The 25,186-nt window shown below is 42.4% G+C and overlaps 1 protein-coding gene across 10 annotated transcripts in view; it reads right to left on the bottom strand.

Annotated features, from left to right (window-relative positions):
* LOC127501072 (oxysterol-binding protein-related protein 7-like) overlaps positions 1-25,186 on the bottom strand; it is a 198,859-nt gene that overhangs the window by 16,623 nt on the left and 157,050 nt on the right. For 8 of the 10 annotated variants that reach the window (XM_051872834.1, XM_051872837.1, XM_051872835.1 and 5 more), the window contains 2 exons: positions 2,774-2,924; positions 2,458-2,584 (listed from right to left, as the gene is read on the bottom strand). The exons of 1 other annotated variant lie outside the window; for it this stretch is intronic. In XM_051872834.1, coding sequence (XP_051728794.1) covers positions 2,458-2,584; positions 2,774-2,924 — 278 coding nt within the window. Of the gene's footprint in view, positions 1-2,457; positions 2,585-2,773; positions 2,925-10,644; positions 10,713-25,186 lie in introns of all 10 variants that reach the window. One more of the 10 variants, XM_051872836.1, reaches the window with a different exon arrangement.

Consider the following 25,186-nt stretch of genomic DNA (forward strand, 5'->3'; position numbering starts at 1 on the left):
TGATTCAATTTTTCCTTAGTAGTTTAGTCATTTTCCTTCGTAGTATTTAGTGAGTGTGATATTTTACTCTTGTATATCTCATTGTTAATAAATTCACTTATTGCAAACTGTGTCATTCTTGTGTTGATAATCAGAGGCTCTACAAGCTCGGCCGAATCTCACTAAATCCTTCAGATTAGTCAGATGATAAACTTCCTCCAATTTATAAAATTCTAATTCAATCAACAATCTTTCATGATTGGTCTTTATTGTCAAGGTGAGAATCCTGACTGGTGCCCCGAAAATATTGGAAGGAATCATCTGACTCAATATTAATATTAATACAAAATATTAATATTAATATTTAAGACCATAAATAACTACATTTGTGGTGCCCTCATGTGAGGTTAATCCAAAAGTCACTACAGTGTATTGTCTCTTGTATTGTATTCAGTATTGTATTCGCATGTTTTATGATACATTTAATGTAACTTCAATTATGCCATGTTTAGTGTCTACGGGTTCGTATCGTGGAGATTTAAATGCTTGTGTATATGAGATGTTGATACCTATGCAACATATTAGGATGACAAGAATCTTTAATAGTTTCTTCAAAACAACTTAACCAGTTTCATATGCAGATTCCCCGCTAGAAACACAAAGGCTCGTAAAAGCCCCCATAGAGGAATTTTTTGGGGTGTGACTTCTCCTGTAGCTTAAAGCCAGCGCACAATGCTCCTCCCTCTCTCTCTGATCTACTCCGACAACACAGCAACTGCAGGGTGCTGCCTGTGGGCCTTTGGGCCTGGGCCTGCCCTGTCCCCAACCATGTGCTTGACTAGGAGAGAAAGAACTCTTTCCTACTACAAGAGTCAAATTAACAGCTTAAGTTGTTTCATATTTCTTCATCCAACGCAGAAGATACTGATTACGACTTTGGACCAAACCATCAAGGATTTCTCCTCAGCCTGCAGATCTAATGCTCCTCAACAGCTAAAGGCCTTTTGCAAATATCGTACATTTGAAAACTAAACAGCGATTTGGTATTAATTTGTGAACCACCTTTGTTAGCAAAGGTGCTTTATTACCGAGAAAACTGATGGTCTTTTCCAGATTGTTTTTTTACTTTTTCCCATATAGCTCCATTTCCTGTCCCACTTCCGGTTCAACTCTATCATTGCTCATTTTTAACTATGTATGTGTGTGACCTGCGTGTATGTTGTGTGTTTGTTAGTTTAGTTATGTTTGTGATTTAGTTAATAAAACTTGTGCACAATATATATTTGGTTCTGACTCTCTGTCTGCAATAGATTGCCTCTTAAATGATCAGATCTTATTACCAGCTCTGTAAATGCTTATTACAAAGCACTGTAAATGTTAAGAAAGGATTATTTTTCTGTGGCCATGAAAAATGCCGTTCTCTTAGAATTAATTAATAATCAATACTGAGTGTTCACAGGATGAGCTGATTTATTGATTGTAATTTTAATGTAGGTACATCAAGTTAATCTAATTAACTGATTCAAATATTCATAATTAACCATAATTAATAATCATAATGAGTTATGGATAATTATTAATATTTCCCCTTTGAGCTAATATTGCTATGCAAGTGTGCATGCTACGTCATGTTTCCGCCTCTGCGGTTATGGCATGAAAATACTATTAAAATTATTTTTTTTTAAAAAACAACTTTATATTAAAAACCTTTATATTTAGTGGCTTCCTATTAATGCAATACAGTGAATGACAACCATCTGTGGTCTCCCAGGGACTTAAAAGATTAGTCCACTTTCAAATAAAAATTTCCTGATAATTTACTCACCCCCATGTCATCCAAGATGTCCATGTTCTTGTTTCTTCAGTTGAAAAGAAATTGAGGTTTTTGATGAAAACATTCCAGGATTATTCTCCTTATAGTGGACTTCAATTGGCCCAAACGGTTGAAGGTCAAAATTACAGTTTCAGTGCAGCAACAAGGGCTTTAAATGATACCAGGCGAGGAATAAGGGTCTTATCTAGAGAAACGATCGGTCATTTTCCTAGATATGATCCTTATTCCTCGTCTGGTATCGTTTAAAGCCCTTTGAAGCTGCACTGAAACTGTAATTTTGACCTTCAACCATTTGGGGCCAATTAAAGTCCACTATAAGGAGAATAATCCTGGAATGTTTTCATCAAAAACCTTAATTTCTTTTCGACTGAAGAAAGAAGGACATGGACATCTTGGATGACATGGGGGTGAGTAAATTATCAGGAAATTTTTTTATTTGAAAGTGGACTAATCCTTTAAATTATTGGCAGTTTAATGTTAAGTGATTTACACCATTTTATATTTTTGTTCAGTTCAAGGTTTAAAAAAAACCTAAGAAACTAAAAAGGAATCAATGGGTTTTGTTCTGGCCAAAGTTATGGTAGTATAAATTATAGAGCAAAAGATCAAAAAGATTGTTTTCTCTTTAATTACTGACCACGTACCTTTGGTCTGGACGGAAGCGAGTGTCTGTTGGAGGCAAGTTATCCTTTATATCAGGGGTAAGTTCATTGAGCTCTCTGGCATACTGGGAAAAACCAAAGTAGTCAAAGTAATCATCTGGCTGAGGATCTGTGAATTACGATATAGACAATCTCTTAACATCCAAATAAACAATATAATGTGTGCAGTTTGACGTGTTAAAACAAATCTTTTACAGAAGAACTAAAAGTTAAAAGTTAATCAGGTTCTAATAAAACTAAATTGTGTTTCATTATGTAAAATTTATGATTCATGACCCTTTTGTGCATGGTCACTCACTGGGCTTCCAGATGCATTGTGGGTTGGGAAAGGTATCACAGAATATGCCTTCATTCCATGATCCACCGAAGCGGTGCAGCACTCTGCCAGCGCGGTCAACAACAGTGCCCTGTACTTCATTCTTGCCGCTATCTTCACCCCAATAATGCGACTGGACAAACAATAAATAACATTATGCTTATTAAATACACATCTCTGATTATTTTACATGAAATCTGGTCTTAATTGTAAACAGAATGTTTTTTGGTTTTACAGTGTCCTTCACAAATATTGGCACTCTTGGTAAATATGCGTGAAATGGTCTTTAACTCAATATTCACAAAAATCTAAACTTTAACAAAAGTGAAATTAAAGAAAAAAAAGGTTGGGGATTGGGGGTTGGGGGGGGGGGGGGGGGGGCATAGAACAACATGACTACAAAAGAAAAAAAGTAAGTCCTAATCAAGTTGCATAAGCATGCCTCTGTGGACAGAAAAAAGGTAAAGTATAATATACGACAGAGGTTACAAAAGCAAAAGCAAGCAAATTCTCAAAGCTTGATCTCAGAGTATGGGCAGGGACATAGGGGAGAATTAATTCAGAGAGATAAGAAGGTGCTAAACCATGACAAACCTTGAAAACTAGAACAAAAATCTTAAATTGAATATGATAAATAACAGGGAGCCAATGTAGTTGCTGTAAAACAGGAGTGATATGGGTTGATTTTTTTGGTGAATATGAGGGCCCAAGCAGCTGAATTTTGAATTAGCTGCAAGTGATTTAGGACTTTTTTGAGTAGGCCATAAAACAAGGAGTTGCAATAATCCAGACATGAAGTTATAAAAGCATCTTTGAAATTTAGTGAGGGTCGTAAATGGACAATATTGCGAAGATGGAAGAAACAGGACTTGACAAGCTGATTGATATGGGGTTCAAAACATAGTCTAGAATCAAACAATACACCAAGTTTACGTATAGTGGAAGAGGGATGGACTTTAACTCCATCAATGTAAGTGTAATGAAGGGCTGACAGCGTGAGGATCCATTTGCAGTTTCTTTATTGTGACAACAAAGCACAAGGCAGACAAGGGCAAGACAGTAGCGGAAACAGGGACAGGCTTGGGTCGAGGCAGGCGGCAGACAAACAGAAACTTACAACAGGCAGAGTTCAGGGCAGGCGGCAGACAAACGTACTCCAGGAAACAGGCAAGGTTCAAGGCAGGCGGCAGAGGTTCACAAATGATAAACAGTCCAATCGATAGCAAGGTAACAGTCCACAAGAAAACGCTCAGTAGTGATCACCGGGGCAAATCAAGACTTCGCAGTGTATGGATGCGTGTGTGCGTCTTAAATAGTGTGAGTGTGATGCAATGCAGGTGTGTGCAATCAGTCCCAGGAATGAGGGCCTATGGGTAACGTAGTCCACAAGGAAGTGACTCAGAACTCAGGTGATGGCTCCCTCCGGCGGCCGGGAGGAGGAGCCGCGGGAGCCGTATTCGTGACAGAGCCCCCCCCCCTGCGAGCGGCTCCAGACGCGAGGGAGTGGGCGCCGAGGTCTACCACGTGGACGAGGGGCCGGTCTCTCCGGATGCGTCCGATGGAACTCTTCGAAAAGAGATGGGTCCAGAATATCATCCCTGTTGACCCAAGATCGCTCCTCCGGGCCGTACCCCTCCCAGTCCACCAGATATTGTAGCCTTCCACCCCGGCGCCTGGAATCGAGCAGTTCTCGAACCTTATAAGCCTCCTCGCCTTCGATGATCAGGGGTGGGGGGTTGCGGGTCTCAGCTCCCACTGGCTCCTCTCTCGGACCCCCGGAGGGTTTCAGCAGGGATACATGGAAGGTGGGAGAAATACGATAATTAGCAGGCAAATCGAGTCGAAATGATACAGGAGTGATTTGTTTAAGAATTTGAAAAGGCCCTACAAACCTGGGACTGAGCTTGCGGCATGGAAGTCGGAGGCGAAGATCCTTGGTGGACAGCCAGACCCACTGTCCCACGTAGTAGTGAGGATTGGGACGTCGATGCCGGTTTGCCTGAGTCTCTTGTCGCCTTACAGCGCGCTGGAGATGGTGGTGAGCCAGATCCCAGGTTTCCTCGCTACGACGCATCCACTCTGTGACTGAGGGCAAGTCAGATGGTTGCCCTGACCAGGGGAAGAGAGGTGGTTGGAAGCCCAACACGCATTGGAAGGGTGTGATTCCGGTGGCAGGTTTCCGTAAGGAATTTTGAGCATACTCCGCCCACATTAAATATCGGCTCCAGTCGGCCTGGTTCTGATGGCAGTAGGTGCGGAGGAATCGTGTCAGCTCCTGATTCAAGCGTTCAGTCTGGCCGTTGGATTCGGGGTGGTACCCAGAGGTAAGGCTGATGTTAACATTGAGCTGCTTGAAGAAGGCGGCCCAGACACGGGAGGTGAACTGAGGACCCCTGTCCGACACTATATCCTCCGGCAGGCCGTAGAAACGAAAGACCGAGTTACACAGGAGTTCAGCGGTCTCTAGAGCTGTGGGTAGTTTGGGTAGTGGCAGTAAGCGGCATGCTTTGGAGAAGCGATCGACGACTGTGAGAATTGTGGTGTGGCCCTGGGATTTGGGGAGATCCGTGACAAAGTCGATTGCAATGTGGGACCAAGGACGTTGGGGAATGGGAAGAGGTTGAAGCAGACCGGCAGGAACTTGACGTGAGGTTTTGGTGGTTTGACAGGCGATGCAGTTGTTGATGAATTTGGTGACATCCGCGAGCATGGTCTCCCACCAGAACTGGTTTTGGAGGAGTTGCAACGTTGCTGTGATACCTGGGTGGCCAGAACTCGGGAAATCATGGACTTGGTGGAGTAGTTTGTCCCTGAGCTGCATGGGGACGAAGGTGCGGTTTGGAGGGCATGCTACTGGGGGTGCGGTTTCTTCGTTGAGTTGTGAAATTTCCGTCATGACGTCCCACTGTACTGGAGCGAGTAACAAGGCTTCAGGCAGAATGTTCTCAGTACCCTCACTCCGTCCTGTCTCCTCCGCTTGCCTTGATAGTGCGTCCGCCTTGACATTCTTGGAGCCGGGTCTGTAAGTAACAGTGAAGTGGAAGCGTGTGAAGAACATTGCCCATCTTGCCTGTCGTGGATTCAAGCGTTTGGCTGAGCGCAGGTACTCCAAGTTTTTGTGGTCAGTGAGAATAGTGAACGGGTGTCTTGCCCCCTCCAGCCAATGGCGCCACTCCTCCAGCGCCGCCTTCATCGCGAGTAATTCTCGGTTGCCCACATCGTAGTTACGTTCTGCCGCTGATAGTTTGCGAGAGTAGAAGGCACAGGGGAACATCTTGGCCGGATTACCTTGCTTTTGGGAAAGGATTGCGCCAATGCCAGTACTGGAGGCGTCCACCTCCACGATGAAGGGAAGCTTGGGGTCTGGGTGACGTAGGATGGGTGCTGACGTAAAACGTTCCTTCAATTCCTGGAACGCACTTATTGCTTCGGGTGACCAGACGAGTCGAGAAGATTGGCGTTTAGTCATGGACGTTAGGGGAGCGGCAACCCCACTGAAGTTTCTGATGAACCGCCTGTAGAAATTGGCAAACCCCAGGAACCGCTGTAGCTCCTTTAGTGTGCGTGGTTGTGGCCATTCTAACACCGCCTTTACCTTGCTATCGTCCATTGCCACTCCATCTCGACTGATGACGTAGCCCAAGAAGGATGTTGAGGTGCGGTGGAATTCGCACTTCTCAGCCTTGGCATAAAGTTTGTGTTGTATTAGACGTTGCAGCACCGCTCGAACGTGTTGAATGTGTTCGTCGTAGGAGTTGGAATAAATGAGAATATCGTCTATGTACACGATGACCCAGCGGTTGAGCATATCTCGGAAGACATCATTGATGAAGGATTGAAAGACTGAGGGACTGTTGGACAGGCCGAAGGGCATGACAAGGGTCTCGTAGTGGCCAGTGGCAGTGGAGAAAGCGGTCTTCCATTCATCACCCTCCCTGATGCGAATCAAGTTGTATGCGCAGCGTAGATCCAGCTTGGTGAAGTATTTGGCTTGACGTAGTTGTTCGAGGGCTGCAGGGACCAGTGGTAGCGGATATCGGAATTTTACAGTGATGTCATTCAGGCCGCGATAGTCAATGCAGGGTCGTAGACCGCCGTCTTTCTTCTTGACAAAGAAGAACCCGGATGCAGCTGGTGATGTTGATGGCCGAATGAATCCTTTAGCCAGCTCCTCCTCAATGTAAGATCTCATGGCTGCATCCTCGGGCTGTGACAAAGGGAATATCCTGCCCTTAGGCGGAGTGGTACCGGGTAATAGTTCGATTGCACAATCACTGGGGCGATGAGGTGGTAGTTCCGTGGATTTGGACTTACTGAAAGCGATGGTCAGATCTGTGTATTCGGCTGGTATAGCAGGTTCGAGGTCGGTTGGGGTCTTGTCGACGGAGATGGTATGGAGGGGTAATGGCGTGACGGGACTCAGGCAGCGATGATGACAGGCGGGGTCCCACTGGACGATCTGACCCTCCTTCCAGGATATATGCGGATTGTGTGTTCGAAGCCAAGGTAATCCGAGGATGATAGGATTGTTAGGTGAATGGATGACGTAGAACTGAATTTGTTCATGGTGCAGCGCCCCGACTTGTAGACCCAGCGCTGAGGTAATGTGCGCCACTCTTCCTCCTCCTATAGGTTTCCCATCTAGCGCCTCCACTGTTAATGAAGAGTTGCAGTTGGTTAATTGTATATTGTGTTGACGGATGAATGTGTCTGACATGAAATTGCCTGCTGCACCAGAGTCCAGAAGAGCATAGGTAGATATAGTTTGAATGTCACTGGTTAGTTGGATGGGGATTTTAAGGCAGTTGGGCAAATAGTCGACATGTTGGGCTGAACTCACCGCTTTGGGATTAGAAGCATTGGGTCGAATGGGACAGTTGAGCTTGATGTGACCTGCCTGGCCACAGTATAGGCATAAATGCAGCTGGCGCCTTCTCTCTCGTTCCTCTGGAAGGAGGGGAGTATATCCGAGTTGCATGGGCTCAGGAACGGCAGAGACTGGCGTGAGTTGGCGAACGGGTCGTCGGCCTCGGATGAGGTTGTCGAGGTGAATGGCCAGCTCAATGAACGCGTTCAGCGATCTCCCCTCGTCACGGCAAGCGAGCTCGGCCTGAAGCTCCAGAGACAGGCCCTTGCGAAACAGTAATTTCAGTGTATCCTCCACCCAGTTAGTTTGTGCGGCCAATGTGCGAAATTGCAATGCAAATTCGGCGGCGGTAGATTTACCTTGGTTTAGGGAAAGCAGCTGATCGCCGACGCTCTTGCCGCCCTCTGGATGTTCGAACACCTCCTTGAAGCTTTGCAGAAAGGCCGTAAACGTGGGGAACACAGAGCTATCTTCTCTCCATACCGCTGTGGCCCAGTCAAGTGCTTTGCCCGTGAGTAGGGAGCATACAAACGATATCCGACTGGTATCGTTGGGATACAGCGAGGGCTGCTGGTTTATAAACAAAGAACATTGAAGGAGAAAGCCCCTGCATTTGGCTGGACTGCCGTCGAATTTCTCGGGTAGAGCGAGGCGTGGATTTACAGCGGGTGGAGAAGTAAACGCTTGACTCACATTGATAGCGGGAGGCGGCGTGATAGCTTCAGGAGAGGGAAGCCGTAGGCTTTGCAGGGTTTTCACCAGCTCCTCGGTGAGTGACGTAAGACGAGTCAGCTGGTGCTGGTGCGCGGCAAGCTGAGAGGCCTGTGCTGAGAGTTCGGTGGAGATTTGCAGGAGAACTGCTGGATCGTTTGATGGCGAAGTCTTCTGTAATGAAGGGCTGACAGCGTGAGGATCCATTTGCAGTTTCTTTATTGTGACAACAAAGCACAAGGCAGACAAGGGCAAGACAGTAGCGGAAACAGGGACAGGCTTGGGTCGAGGCAGGCGGCAGACAAACAGAAACTTACAACAGGCAGAGTTCAGGGCAGGCGGCAGACAAACGTACTCCAGGAAACAGGCAAGGTTCAAGGCAGGCGGCAGAGGTTCACAAATGATAAACAGTCCAATCGATAGCAAGGTAACAGTCCACAAGAAAACGCTCAGTAGTGATCACCGGGGCAAATCAAGACTTCGCAGTGTATGGATGCGTGTGTGCGTCTTAAATAGTGTGAGTGTGATGCAATGCAGGTGTGTGCAATCAGTCCCAGGAATGAGGGCCTATGGGTAACGTAGTCCACAAGGAAGTGACTAGAACTCAGGTGATGGCTCCCTCCGGCGGCCGGGAGGAGGAGCCGCGGGAGCCGTATTCGTGACAGTAAGTGAAGAGGTCAAGTTGGGAGGAAACAAGGGATTTAGGGCCTACTAACAGAATTTCAGTTTTCTCCGTATTCAACTAAGTAATTTTGAGCCATCTATACTTTGAGATTGTGTAAGCAAGATGTTAAAGAAGAGGGAGGAAAAACAAAACAACTTTTTTAACTTAAGATTTGATGCATCACACCCAGAAATAAATTCATTTAAAAAGGGTCCATGACTGTCCTCATCCCCTGTAAGGAGACTAACCAATGCAGTGTCATCTGCAAATTTGATTAAATGTCTCCCTTGACAAGTGCTCCTGCAATTGTTTGTGTACAAAATAAATAGTAGGGGTGAGAGGACACAACCTTGTGGAGAACCAACATTCGTAATTTGTTTTTCAGACAATGAGGTAACAACACATACAAGCTGAACTTAAAAAAACACAAAATCAGTCCTTCATCTAGAGAGAAATCTACAGATAGTTTTTGAACCAATACAGATGGCAAAATGTTATTAAAGGCAGAAAAAAAGTCAGCAAAGAGAATTTTTACATGATTTCTGGAACCCTCAAGATGCGAATACACAATATGCAACAGTGTTAAAATAGCATCATCTACTCCCTTATTGGGCTGATAAGCTAATTGAAACAGATCCAATAGATGTTGTGTGTTTTCCACTATATACCTTAGTATACCTTAACAAGCCTTTTGCAACATTTAAATACCAAAGAAGTAAATTGTAGTGTCTGCACAGGATCAGGTTAGCAAGTCAACTATAAATTTCGTTAAAGTTTTAACTTCTTGAACTTTGTTTGTAAATCTCACATTGGCTCCTGCCTGGCTGACGTTAACAGCCCACTCAACACATTTTATGGCCATGTCGATGGATCACCGGCACCCATGAATCTCTCCCTTGTGACTTCAAACGATCACGATCAACTCAGATCGAATTACACCAAGCCATGTAGCCACATTCCAGACGTCGTCAAACTCCAATACACGTACACACACAGAAGAACATACCAGAACTCTCTTTAAGTCACATTCATTAAAATATGATTAAAACTTAATCCTGTAAGCATGTATTTCAGTTTTAAGCATGTATTTCATTTAAGTTACGACTATAGTTGTGTGAGTTGTACCCCCAAACCTTTATATGCAAGTGTAATACTGTATCTCTGTCTTTTTCACCCTGGCATGTTTAGTCTTAAATGAATCTTCTCAGGATGCTTTAATTAACTATGTATGTTCTGTTATGATACTATGCATTAGTCTATTTCTAAGATCTTTTGGTCTGCATTGACACTATTCTTTTAAGAGCTGCTGTGCAGCCAAATAATGTACCAGTTATCAATGTAAAGCTGCTTTGACACAATCTACATTGTAAAAAGCGCTATATAAATAAAGGTGACTTGACTTGACTTTTGGAGTAAAAGTTAACAATTCTGAAACCATCATAAATTATGCAAATTGAGCTGCAAGACAAGACAAAGAGAACTTTTCCCTCCTCAAAATCCACGCTGGACATTGGCTGTTCACCCAAGGAGGCGTTTTGGCTTGTTTGTCCTTAAAAGACAACCACACACATGTTCCTTTGTCTCTCGATTGTCTCTTGCCATCTCACGTACGTCTCTCCCGGACGTCTCTCCGCGACCGCGCTCCCATCAGGCGCTCCTCTCCTCTTCTGGACAACCACCTTTGGAGAAACAAACTTTCAAGTTCTCAGTTCAAACTTCCCGCGGAGATGGAAGAAGCCAACAAACTGCAGCCACGGATGCACTGAATCTTCATATGTATCTTTTTGAAACTCAGCACACAAACTCATGCAAGTACCGCTTCTATCTATCTTAGATGCGCTAAGTTACACGACCTAACAAAGTGATACTGATTCTTTGCTGGCTCTTAAGGAACTGTCTGTAAGTTTTGCTACTCTTTGTCTTCTCTCTTTTCCTGTCTTTACTTTCGCTTCTGTATATAGGAGTATTCTTTGTGTATATTTAGCCGTATAGCCTATGTATTCGTAGTTTCATATATTAAATCCATTGTATTCATGCTCGATTGTTTCTGTTGCTCATTCAGCAAATCAAGTCACATTTACGTTCCGATTTTGCAAACTGCTTTACACTTTAATGCTAGAATAGGAAGTTATTTCTCATGGCCAGAGGAATAATCTCCTTTTATAATAGTCGATAAGGAAAACTGATAGTTTGCTGGACAAACTTGTCCAGTCTTTCTAAATTAACTATTAAATTAGAACTAATCCTGAACCATATATGTAATTAATTATAATCCATTCACAATATGTTTGCATAATTCCCTTTTTGGTCGATTTATATTATAATTGATCATAACGCGTTATGATTTAATTATATATATATATATATATATATATATATATATATATATATATTGTAGCAAGTCTAAAGAGTGTTTTATGTTCTGTTCGGATAAATCTAAGTGCATGTGTTCTTTCCTGTGTTATGGTTCAGCTTGTGTGGGGCTTTAAGGGGTGGGAGGTTCTCCTGAAAGAATAGCCTGCGTGGTGTTGTGTGGGCGGGGTTCTGGGGAAAAGGTTCCAGAAGTTTGTTCGCTGTCTGTGTGGCAGGAGCATCGGCCAAACAGGTGCTCATCTTAATAAAAGAAGACTAAGCTGTTAAGTGAGTCTCATCATTTCCTCCATTCGTTACAATATATATATATATATATATATATATATATATATATATAATCACCCATAATTTGAGCTAATTAATTAATTCGTTGTAATTCGTTACACAATGCAATTGGAAAATAATCACCAAGTTCTACTGTTTTTTTAATTTTAGGAATAGGTACTATAGTTGAAGTTTTCCATAAGGTTGGTACTACATGCTGGTCAAGAGACTTTTGAAACAATTAAGCAAAAACTGTAGATAATTGCTCAGCACAGGTTTTTAATACATAACCACAAATATTGTCTGGCCCAGGACACTTGTGTGTATTACATTTTTGAAACATTATTTTGACATTAACTTCTGTAATAGAAAAATTATTTGTCGATGTCAAAGTATTTCCTTCGTTATTTCTCTCTTCATTATTCCCCTCAAAATGAGAAAAGAACAAATTTAACCTGTTTGCTAGTTCAAAATCTTAATTTTTTCTTTCTGTAGCTATCATATTTATATTTTTCTTCCCTATACTCTTATATGGGATAGTTTCCTTTTTTGTTTGTATAGGGCCTTATCTACTTTAGTTTGCCTTTTGATCTCTTTTTGCCTTTTGGTCTTTTTTAGCAAAAACATCATTATTATAATTAACTATTTTCTTAATAATTAATAGTTGTTTTAATTTCTTTGATACCCATGGTTTGTTATTAGGATATATTTTATACTTTTTTGTGGGTATAACTGACTCCACACAAAAATTGATATAATCTGAGACCACTGTATGAGTATCTAGGTCTGGGGAGTCAAAGGTGTCCCACAAAGTACATTCAAAACAACCCTGAAGGCAACTTAATACTCTCTTCATTCTAAATCTTAATAGTCTTAACCTGAGGTTTTTCCCTTTCAAGAAGTCTTTGATATTTAGGTTGAAGATTAACAAGATTATTGTCAGATCCTCCCAATGGTGGCAACGTGGAGGCAGAAAAGGCACCCTTAACGTTGCCATAACACTTGTCCAGTGTCTTATTTTTCCTAGTGCAACAATTCACATACTGATAATAAGTCCCCAAACAGTTTTTTAGGGAATAGTTATTAAAATCTCCTAAAATAAATTTAGGAGCATCAGGGGACAAAGTATCAAGCCTTTGTACAAGATGATATAAAACGTACGTGACTTTAGCTGGATTTGCTTAAGGATGTATATAAACCATGGTGAAAAACAACTGTGGAAACTCCCGGGGAAGGTAAAATGGTCTGAGTGAAACACTCAGTAGTTCAATATCAGGAGAGCAGAGAGATTCCCTTATCACCAGTTTCGATCCGTTCGATATGCTGTGAAGCCAGTTGGTTCAACCTCACTCGCCGTAATGTTCTCATTTAGCCACGTTTCTATGATTGCCAGCACACATGCGTTCTTATATTCATGCAAGTTAATTTGAATAGCCTCCCTTTGTGAAGATTTCAGGTAATCTGGTATGCTGTGATACGATGTGGACTCATGTTTGTTGCACTGAAGCAAGAATTCCCGGCTATACTGCACAACTCCGCCTGTGGCGTTTTCAGCATTTAGTGCGTTGATTAAATTGATACTTAAAGGAACACTCCACTTTTTTTGAAAATAGGCTCATTTTCCAACTCCCCTAGAGTTAAACAGTTGAGCTTTACCGTTTTCGAATCCATTCAGCCGATCTCCGGGTCTGGCGGTACCACTTTTAGCATAGTTCATTGAATCTGATTAGACCGTTAGCATTTTGTTAAAAAATGACCAAAGAGTTTAAATATTTTTCCTATTTAAAACTTGACTCTTCTGTAGTTACATTGTGTACTTAAATTAAAAGTTGCGATTTTCTAGGCCGATATGACTAGGAACTATACTGTCATTCCGGCGTAATAATCAAGGAACTTTGCTGCCGTACCATGGCTGCAGCAGGCACAATGATATTACGCAGCGTCTCTCACAAATGTCTCCATGGTTGCAAGGCACGCTCCCTGTGCAAGCAGGGGTCACAGGCGCTGCGTAATATCATTGCGCCTGCTGCAGCCATGGTACGGCAGCAAAGTTCCTTGATTATTACGCCGGAATGAAAGTATAGTTCCTAGCCATATCGGCCTAGAAAACCACAACTTTTCATTTTCCGTCGGTCTTAGTACACGATTTAACTACAGAAGAGTCAAGTTTTAAATAGGAAAAATATTGAAACTCTTTGGTAATTTTTTAACGAGATGCTAACAGTCTAATCAGATTCAATGAACTATGCTAAGCTATGCTAAAAGTGGTACCGCCAGACCCGGAGATCGGCTGAATGGATTCGAAAACGGTAAAACTCAACTGTTTAACTCTAGGGGAGTTGGAAAATGAGCCTATTTTCAAAAAAAGTGGAGTGTTCCTTTAAGATCCAAACGATAAGTCCAACAATCAACCCATGAAGTTCCATAACTGCAAGACGTACTCCGCAACCACAGACGATTAAAATATATTTTATAAATATATATATATATATATATATATATATATATATAAGAAGAAAGAAAAACAATAGTAATGTATTCAAACTTAAACACAAACACAAGCAGACGACACACGTGAACTTACTGCAGGTCGCCACAGAGCAGCACCCCGGAAGTGATGTGTTAAGTTTGCATGAAGTTTAGGGGGTCTGCAGATCAGCAATATCAAGAGTGGTTTGGGACCAGCAATTCTAAATGACAGACATTCAAAGGTAACAAAAGCATGAAAGTCGATGTTGACAGTCTTATAGTTGTTCTTAATCACAGCTGCCAGGCCACCTCCTCTGCCAGTGAAACGTGGTTTAGACAGATGGTATCCAGAAGGAGTCAACAAGTTAAGCTCCGTAAAGTCATTAGGTAATTGCCAGGTTTCAGTGAGTAGTATACTATGTCCAACTTTCTTTCAATGATAATGTAATTCAGCAGTGTACCTTTATTGGCTGGGAAACGAGTGTTGAGTAGAGCAAAGTTATGTCTAATAGGCGTATGAGTTTCACAGCACTGGGAGTATGTCACATCTCTAGCCAGAGGTGTGAGAGTACAAGACACATTATTGTCGTTATGGTGACACTTCATTCTGTATGACCATATCATAGGGATTGAAGATGGAGAAGAGGAGTCTTGAATTAACCAGCACTTGGGTGATCGATGAATATAACGAGGGTGACGAGCAATTCCAAAGCTTTTACACCATTCATATATAGAAAAATCCAGCCAAGAAAAACAGTTCAATTGGTGCAGTTGTGACGAGGTGTAGAAAAAGCTCCATATTAACCAAAAAGAGAAAAAGACAAGAGATAAAAAGGGGTAGCGGTCTAGTGACCGCAAGTTTATTAATAACGAAAAACATTGCCTTACACATGTATGGTATATCCAAAGATATTTTAAAATGAACAAAGACATTTGCTTTTGTCACGATCACCGTCTGTTCCTGTCAGTTCCTGGACTCCATTTCCCATTATCCTCCCTGCCAATCACATGCACACTCCACAATAATCACCTGAATATTGACTGCTCCCATTCGGACTACGTTTCCCATAGGCCCTCATTCCTGGGACTGATTACGCACACACCTGCACCTCATCACACCCACACTATTTAAGCCACACACACACACACACACACACACCGCGAAGTCTTGATTTGCCCCGGTGATCATTTCTGAGCGTTTTCTTGTGGACTGTTTATTCTGTTACTGTTGGACTGTTTACCCGTTGTGATTCTCTGCTGCCTGCCCTGAACCTTGCCTGTATACTGGACTGTGTTTGCTTGCCGCCTGCGACCCGATACTGTTTGTCTGCCGCCTGCCTCGACCATTGCCTGTTCCTGTTTATGTCTTTGCCTTTGCCCCTGTCTGCCTTGGTGTTTAATCTAAATAAAGCTGCAAATGGATCCCCATTCTGCCGACCCTTCATTACAGCTTTACTGTTTCAACCCCCTCTCTCTTGCTACAAGTGCCATTTGAAAGGCAAAGAGGTGTTGATAGTGATCAAGGGCTGTAGGCCAAGATGTGTGTACATCGGGGGTCTAAGAATTGTCACACTTTTAGTACAGTGGGGGAAGTTTTAATCTTCTGATTGGTCAGTTTGAATGTCTCACATTTGAGTTTCAATCACATGGTCAAGGAAGGGATAAAAAGAAGATTGTAACTATTGCTCTGTCTCTTTTTACTCTCTGCCTCTTTTTCTGGGCTCTCTCTTTTATTCTTGGCCTCTCATGGGCACTCTCTGGCCCTCTTTACCCCCCCCCCCCCCTTCTCTTTCTCTCTCTCTCTCTCTCTCTCTCTCTGTCTTTCTCTTTCACTCTCTCTCTAACTATCTCTAAGGTAACTTTTTACATACATGCTGGGTACGATTAATGGTATATGATTTTATTATCTCATACATCTATTTTGTAACTATTTTAAGTGTAACCATAATCAGATATTGTCATAAAACTTTCTATTACAAATGATGTGCTAACTAGTTTTGATTTAGTATTAACAATAATGTGCTCCTTATTGCAATACAATATTATCACACTATAGCAATGCTCTCCCACATATTTTGCTATTATAACTGCACTTATTTCCGTCATTGGTATAAGTTGCAGTGGGTGGTAATAGACAAGAAATGTGTATTTTTCTACCATCTTGCTGGTAACATTTCTTAAGTCATTCGGCAACCCTACAGCCTGAAACCCTGTAGGCAGTCCACCCTTACAGATGATGTCGAAACCCGGGATCCCTTGCAGTGAGTTTTCTGAAATTTACTTTGAACGGTCATCAGAATGAGGACATTTTTTCACAGTTGATCTTGTGAATGGATTAAAGCTGACCTGACCTTCTGACCACAGAATGGGTAAGACTGTTTTCATTGTTTAATAGTATGATAAGAAAAGTCTCCATTTGCATGAATTGCATGAAACAGAATTTAGAAGGTTGTAAATAGCTTTAATAGTCCTGTTACTGTACAATCCGAGAACATTCAGATCTCCTCAGGGATGAAAGGGAACATTTCTGAAAAGAGTGATGTATTGTTTGCTTTATGGAGCAAAAAAGTTAAGCCTACCTTGTGCAAACTCAAGAAACAATATATTGGGATTAAATGTTCAGATGATGAAATGCTCAAATGGTAGGACATAATTGACAAACACCAAAAGAAATCAAAACATGGTGAAATAATTGAGGCTTTAAACTTCATAAGTTGTACGAGGCTACGTGATGTGACAACACATCTATTTTCAAGTATAGATGCTAAATGTAAAGAAGTGCATTCTAAAAATGCAGAGGCACAAAGGTCAGAGGCAAAGATTTAGGATCTTCAAACACGGCTAGATAATTTACTAGCTGAGCAGTTAACCCTGACTGAAGAGTGTAAAAAACACAAGGAGACCATTGCAAATCTCAAGGCTAAGCTAAATGCTCAAAAGTCTCCCAAAACGCTTAACAGCGATGGGGCTAAAAAGCATGTTCACTTCTTAGAGGAGGTGACTTGCTCTAATGAATTTGGAATGTTTTGTTCAGAGGCCACTGCTAAAGAAAGTGTGCCTATTTCAGTTCTTAAGGTGATGCAGCACCGTAATAGCGCAGAATCATATACCAGAACGCATGGTGTACAAGTATTAGAGAGTCATGAAAATCCTCAAACTCTAGGAGAACACAACAAACAACCCCGTGGCAAAGAGGTTTTGCAGTTCCTGTCAGAAAATAGGCCATACAGAGGAAAAATGTTGGTCACTGGGTAGGGGTAGACCTCCACCTTATTTTCAGAAAAATAGGAAACCATTTTCTAAGAGAAACTCTGAGTTAACAGGATTGTTCATGCAGGGCCTCTAACTATTAACTTCACTTGCTAGTGGATTAGCAGCCCAATAGCAATGCTTACTAGTTAAACATCCAAATTGCCATGATCCTGTTTGTATTTTCAAATTTGTAATTGTGCTAAACACATTGTGCGCATAGAACACACATTAAAGTTGTTTGTGATACTACATGTACACATAGACTAGCTGTGTTTATTCTTTAAAACACATGATTGCTTTACTGTAAGTGTTGTATGAAACACGTGTTAAAGGTTGTAGATGCTATGCATTCTAGGCCATGTGTCTTGTGTAAGTTGGAATAATAAGTGTAGTACTGGAATTATATAGCAATTTCAAGTTGCATGTGTGACTATGTGGAATTTGTTTGTCTCCTGAGTGGAAAACTCTGCTATTTTCCATATAGCTGCAGTAAAACCATGTACAGGAGCATATAACTGCCATGTGGCTACAATGTGATTCACAAATGCATTAACCATGCAAATGCTTACCTTACAGCAGGATTCAGTAACTCTGAACTTTGCGCTTTATCATGCTCCTTAACAAAAACTTTGGTGTTGAAAGATTTTGAACACAGATCACTCACATTTTCAAGTTGGCTCCCTGTTACAAAAACAGGACCAAATTTGCATCACAATTGTAAAACTTCCTCACCTTTGTTGGAGCATGATTACATCTATACATAATCACAGCTACACACACATCATCATCTTCACACACGAAGTCAAATCTACATCTACATATGCCTCACAAAATGTATGCATATAATGTTATTTAAGTCTTTAAATCTAGACTGTATTGTAACTGTGAATTTCATCCAATTATTGTTTGTTTTGTGTTTGTCTTTGGATTTACTAAATCACTTAGTTCCCTTTCAAAGGGAACTTCAACGCTGCGTTTTACCGCATTGGGGAACGTCACACGTGAACAGATGTCTAAAAAGCCAGAGAATCAAACCACTACAATCCTATTGGCCGGCGACAGCCTATGACGTCATCATAGCGTGACCCGGAAGTATAAAAGGATCGCCTAGAGAATCAGTCCGTATCTTTTCGTCTTTTGGGACTGTTCTGTCTGATCTCGATTGTATCGAATCCGGTAAGGAAATCTAATTATGCCTTACAAACGTTTCAAGAGAGTGTGTTCATCCGTGTCCTAGGTTCTGACACTTGATATACACATTTCTGGGCGTATTCTGTCTGGGAGAGGAGCACGCATAGACAGTGCTTGAGGGCGCTGTCTGTGTGTTTTCTGTTATTTACTGTGAGCGTCTCCCTATTGGGACGCTCCGTTCTCTTTTGGCACTCTTCTCGAGGGAGGAAGTGTCCGCATCTGCGCCTGGTGATTTTGGCCCCGTTTGTGCTGAGGCAAAACGGCGGCTGCAATCATGGGGCTTGCAGGTGAGCTCGTTGGGAAGTTTGAGAGAGTTGTATTCTCTCTCAGCTCCCCCGGGGCTGACGAGGATGAGTTGTTGGATGACGATGACGTCCGTGTTTGACGTCATCGCATCCGGCAGCGAGCGCTCTTCTGGCTGCTGTATATGTGGAGCTGCTGGTGTTTGTGGGACGCGCTTCTGGCAGGCTGCGGCTGCCACAAGGCCGCGTTAAGAAAGGGGCCGCACGCGGACGGCTCGACGAGCGGTTCCTTTCTGTCCATAAGCTCTGCAGCTCCCATAAGCTTTTCCATTTCTTCCTGATCTAAATGTTTGAGATCGGGAGGGCATGGAAAAACCCCTAGCCGTTCAGATTTGTATCTGAGCCCAGACAGACGGGAGGGGGAAGAAGCGAGAGTGAGATGGGTGATCGATTGTAAACACCGCTGCGTTTGTAATCGATCCCCCAGCTGAAAAGGGCGATTTACATCTACCCTCTCCTCCTCTTCTTCCACCTCCTATATATATATATATATATATATATATATATATATATATATATATATATATATTATATATACATATATATATATTTTATAAACATATATCATGCTCAGATGCTTCTTATGGTCAGACTGATGGCTGGGCCCATAGTGATTATTTTCTGACAGCCCGCTTTTCCGGTTTGATAGTGAGAGGACCTTTTAGGCTTAAAAAAACCCTAGATTCTATCCTTTCATGTAGAGAAAAAGGAATATGAGGAATCTTCGGTCTTCGAGTCGCAGGAAGGTAAGCTGGGTTTATATTTTATGTTTTAAAATATGACAACCTTGTTTTTCCTGTATAGTTTTTTTTGAGCATGTAGATAGCCAGGAGGCCGGTCCGTCTCGAGCTGAGGCTCAGAGACAGGGCCAGAGGTCCAGTATGGTTGCTCGGGCGCCTCCTCCTTTTTGGAGCAAGGCACAGAGACGGCTGGACTCGAGGAGGAAGCAGGTTTTAAGGGAGGTGATCGATCGCATACGGCAGTAGCATCGGTAATCGATTCCCTCTCGTTGCGAGGGCGACTTTTCATCTGCCCTCGCCCCTTCTTCCTCTGCCTCCTGGGGTTTTTGGTTTCATTTAACATACTCATACTCTTTAACAGTCAGGCTGACGGCTGGGCCTTTGATAATATTTTTCTAAAGGCCCGCCTTCTGGCTTGATAGTGGAAAAGGCTCTTTTAGCCTTTAAAGAACCCTAGATTCCATCCTTCCTTGTTAAAGAAAAGGGAAAGAGGAGTCTTTGGCCTTCAAGCCGCAGGAAAGTGAGCTGGGTCTATATTTATGTCTAAATATGTTGACCTTGTGTTCCTGTATAGTTTTTCCTGAGTATGTAATCGGAAAAAAATAAGCGGGGTTTCTGGGCAAACTGAAGTTTGATAGGTTGGCTAGAACGATATATTGTGCAGGTCACAAAATGGCCGCCTCTTAGCCACCTGTTGTTTAGAATAGCTTCTCATCTGCTGTTTGCTAGAGTAGTTTAAGTTAGCCCTCGTCACTTCAGTTAGTATCTATGTTTAGGTCAGCCTTAATTGGCTGCCTGACATTGTTTGCTTGTTGAGCTTCACTTTATTTCCTCTTATCTATGGAGTTTCAGAGGTGAAGCCCAGGCGTTGCACAGCTTAGCGGCCCAGGCTAGGACTAGGTTAGGTGTTTATTGTTATAAACCACCCTTTGTATTACTATCCCTTGTTAGGTTGTATAGTTCCTAGTTCTGGCCTCCTCCTGAGGGAGTTGTTAGGCCGTATGCCCATTTTTCCCCTTGTTTATGTAGGTGCAATGGCTGAGGTTAACAGCTAAGGTAGCAGGCTGTTATTAGCCTCCCTGGTGCTGTTTCTCAGGTGGTAGGCACTTATCTTTGCGTAGATAAATTTATGCAGTGCGTGCTAGGCCCCACTTTCTAGAACTTTAATCATGCTATGATTTTGTTTCCCCTGAGCCCCTTGAATTTCATTCAAGTTTGAGCTACGGTGCTAGCTTTTTAGCTTCTGTCCTCTATGGCTCAGTACAGATCTATAAGTTCTGTTTGGTGAGAACATTTATTCTTTTTAACGGATGGCATGTATTTACAAAGCATTCCTTTGGGTTCTAAGCTTTTGCCCTACATGTATGTGAGCTTTACTCTAGTGCTGCCACAAGTTAGCACCTGTTCTTATAATAGTAGGCTGTTGTTAGCCTCTATTTAAGGACGTAGTGTTTTTTGTACTCCCCGGCTAGGGTTTATGTGTTTCACTGAGTGCATCACCTGTTGGATTGCACACTCAGGTTGAGTGTAGAGAGTCGTACTTTTAGTTTGATCTCTGTTAGCTCCCACTATGTGATCATTGCCACAGCAGCTATATTACATATAACTGTAGAAGTTGTTGGCTCTTTGTTGTTTAGCCTCCTTCTAGTTGCAGCTTGTGTTTACGGGCGCTGTTGGTGTATGGTCATGAGTTTTGCTCAAGTACGTTAGCACTGCCACAGGTTTATGCTCGTGTCCGTTTGAGGTCGTAGGCCTTGTAGGCCTCCCTTAGACCATGTTAGCATTTCATTGTACCCTGTAATTATGTGAGTTATGGTACATGTATGACTTAGCTCAGGTTGTGTTAAGCTAGTTACCCACAACTGTTTGTTTCAGTCTACAGCTGGTCCCCTTTGAGCTTGGTTCGCTTTTAAGACCACTAGCTGGCGCTACGTGTTGCTAAAAGTAGTAGGCCCCGCCAGGCCTCCTTTTTCAGATTACATGTTGGCACAGTTTGTGTGGTCCACCTCTGTAAGAGTAGGCCCTAGGTCAGGCCTCTCGTAGAGTACTGCGGCGGAGTGTGTACTCCTCTTGTTTTAGAGTTAAGGTGGTTTTACTGAGTACTTGGCCTGCTGGCTGGTTCGGTCATGAAACTACCACTGGCTGATGCCATGTGCTATTGGAGTACCCCACCAAGGCCTCATTTCAGATTGCATGTTGGCACAGTTTTGTGTTGGTTTCTATGTGACTCATCACCATGGATGGGTCGTGATTGCCACTAGCTGACGCAACGTGTTTACAAGTCATAGGCCTTATAGGCCTCCTGTGTATCATGTTGGAGTTCGGTTGTGTACTCCTCTCAATTTGAGAGTAAAAGGTGCTTTTACGGAGTACATTTCTGAGTGGCTTGCCTCTCAGGGTGAGTTCTTGTGTTAAACCACTCTGTTTGGTTTTTCTGCATTTGCTTCCTTAAGCATGGTCTCTCCTTTAGCTCTAGTTGAGCTAAGTAGTTACCTCGTTAGTAACTTGGTTCTATTTTTGCTCCTAGAACTTTAGTGGCCACTAGCTGGCGCCGCGTGTGACAGGTAGGCCTTCTGGGCCTCCTTTGGGAACATGCTGGTGTATGTTGTAATATATTCCTCTTACTAAGAAGAGTAGAGGAATGAATATGCTGCTGGCTGGCCAGGGCCCCAGGTGACTCATTAACCTCCTTTGCAGTTCGGTTATTTATCCCGCCTGGAGCTTGAAAACACTGCCACGGGCTGATGCCACATGTCCGACTGAGGTTATAGGCCCCGTGTTCAGGGCCTTCCTTAGCGCATGATGGTGTATGTTGTACTCCTCTTGCTTTAAAGAGTAAAAGGTTCTTTTACCGAGTGCACTACTCATTGGATTGTGTTGGATGGACTGTTATGTGGGCACTCACAGTCTTATCCGCTGTTACTGAAGTCATGTGGTTAGACGTTCAGGTGTGCGGCCTTGTCAGGCTGCCCTTGGACTGCCACTATGTGACTGAGTATACTGGTGTGATATGTAGTTCTCTATGCAGAACTTTATTCATGTTGTAGGCCCCTTTCCGGCCTCCATGATTATGTGCCTACAGTATGGTCTATCTGTTAGGTTGAACTTCGTACTCCGTTAGGTTGAGCTTGTAAGATCTTCTTTTATTCTCGCCTTAACCACTTTATCAAGTAAAACGATTTAGGGGCTTATTGCCAGAGACAAATTTAATCTGGCCACATCAAACCTCTGACCATTGACAAATGCCGTATGTATGCTTTTGCTGTTTGTTGTGCTATATGTTCTTTTAAATTACAGGACCCCTGCTGCCAAAGTTCAAATCCTGTGTCTTGTCTCAAAAGAGGGACAACTGAGTTCTACCATCATCAGTGCCTGATTCTTGTGGAGGCGTGAAGTGTTTGATGGATGATTTGCTTATCTATGAATGGTGCAACACTATTTGATGGAGCCTTCCCATGCAGGGCTGAAATGAGAACAAAGACTGAAGACTGACAAACTGCTATTGAAACAAGTCTGGACAAGAAGTCTGAAGTTGACATCTACACACAACAGAAAGCATGTCTTCATGGACTGTGCCACCTTTGGACTCCATGAGTGTGGCCAACAGTGCCAAGAGGGGATTTGTAAGGTTAAAAATATCCAAAGATATTTTAAAATGAACAAAGACATTTGCTTTACTGTTTCAACCCCCTCTCTCTTGCTACAAGTGCCATTTGAAAGGCAAAGAGGTGTTGATAATGATCAAGGCCTGTAGGCCAAGATGTGTACATTGGGGGTCTACGAATTGTCACACCTTTAGTACAGTGGGGGAAGTTTTAATCTTCTGGTCAGTTTGAATGTCTCACATTTGAGTTTCAATCACATGGTCAAGGAAGGGATAAAAGAAGATTTTAACTATTGCTCTGTCTCTTTTTACTCTCTGCCTCTTTCTCCTGGTCTCTTTCTTTTATTCTTGGCCTCTCATGGGCACTCTCTGGCCCTCTTTATTCCCCCCCCCCCCACCCCCCTCCCCCCCCCCCCCCCCCCTCCCCCCCTCTGTCTGTCTTTCTTTTTCACTCTCTCTCTAACTCTCTCAGGTAACTTTTTACATAAATGCTGGGTACAATTAATGGTATATGATTTTATCATCTCATACATCTATTTTGTAACTATTTTAAGTGTAATCATAATCAGATATTGTCATTAAACTCTTTCTATTACAAATGATGTGCTAACTAGTTTTGATTTAGTATTAACATTAATGTGCTCCTTATTGCAATAGTCAAGTCAACTCACCTTTATTTATATAGCGCTTTTTACAATGCAGATTGTGTCAAAGCAGCTTTACAGTGATAACTGGTATATAATTTTGGCTGCAAAGCAGCTCTTAAAGAAAATGGTGTCAATGCAGGCAGATGCAAAGCACTGTTGAATATCAAATGTCAAATGTCAAGTGTCCCCAACTAAGCAAGCCAAAGACGACAGTGGCAAGGATATACAATATTGTCACACTATAGCAACGCTCTCCCACATATTTTGCTATTATAACTGCACTTATTTCCGTCGTTGGTATAGGTTGCAGTAGGTGGTAATAGACAAGAAATGTATAGTTTTCTAGCATCTTGCTGATAATGTTTCTTAAGTCATTCAGCAACCCTACAGCCTGAACCCCTGTAGGCGGTCCACCCTTACACACAATTCGAGATGAGCAGTGTTCACAAAACAGAGCCACACAAAACAACACCATGTTAGCCAAGCCCAGAGGGGTACAATGGCCAGATCTGTCATAACCCACAAATTCAAGCATACCGAGAGACCCAGGAATGGGCATGGGCAGAGGGGTCGTGGGGAACAGAGAAGTGATACCACTCCACACATGTTAGCCAAGCCCGGTGAGGAAAACACACAAAACACAATCACAGAGAAAGGGGAGACTTACTCACCGGAGGTGTCAAGTGTTAAACCAGTGGACACAGGCAGAGGGCTCATGGGGAATTAAAAAAGTGATGCGCTTGAACGATCAAAATCCGATCAAATCCTCTCAAATTTGTAAATGGGGATTTTTGGAACGGGTCAAATGCAGATAGAACCTTCTAATTCTAAAATCACTTTTCTCTTGGAATTATAAGGTATAATTATAAGTTAAGCAATAATTTTCAAGAAGCACAAATAGTTTACTTATAATTTGTTTTAAAATGTAACATTAGTGTTGTAACATTATGTTGACATGCATGAGAAAGTTCAATTTAATGCTTTCTATTACATTTATTTCATATTTGAGAATGATTTTTTTTTTTTTTTCTTGTTTAAGTTAAGCATAAAAGGCAGTGCTAAATATTTTTTCCAGTGCAGATGTTAAATTTATGGTGGGTAATTTGCCTGTCTGCCTCGCTGCTGAATAGTTTGCGTCTGTAGCTCCGTATAGCTTTGTTTGTTTGCTTTGAATCTATTTATTATCATTGTTTGTTGTCTATTTTATCATCACCATATATCTGATTCTGTCTAATATTGCCTATCACATTAAGCTTGTTAGCTTGTCATCCGTGCCCACCGTCCTTTTCTCTCGCACGCTCCTTTTTCTAC

This window comes from Ctenopharyngodon idella, chromosome 19 (genome assembly GCF_019924925.1).
Source record: "Ctenopharyngodon idella isolate HZGC_01 chromosome 19, HZGC01, whole genome shotgun sequence".
In the NCBI taxonomy this organism is placed as follows: domain Eukaryota; kingdom Metazoa; phylum Chordata; class Actinopteri; order Cypriniformes; family Xenocyprididae; genus Ctenopharyngodon; species Ctenopharyngodon idella.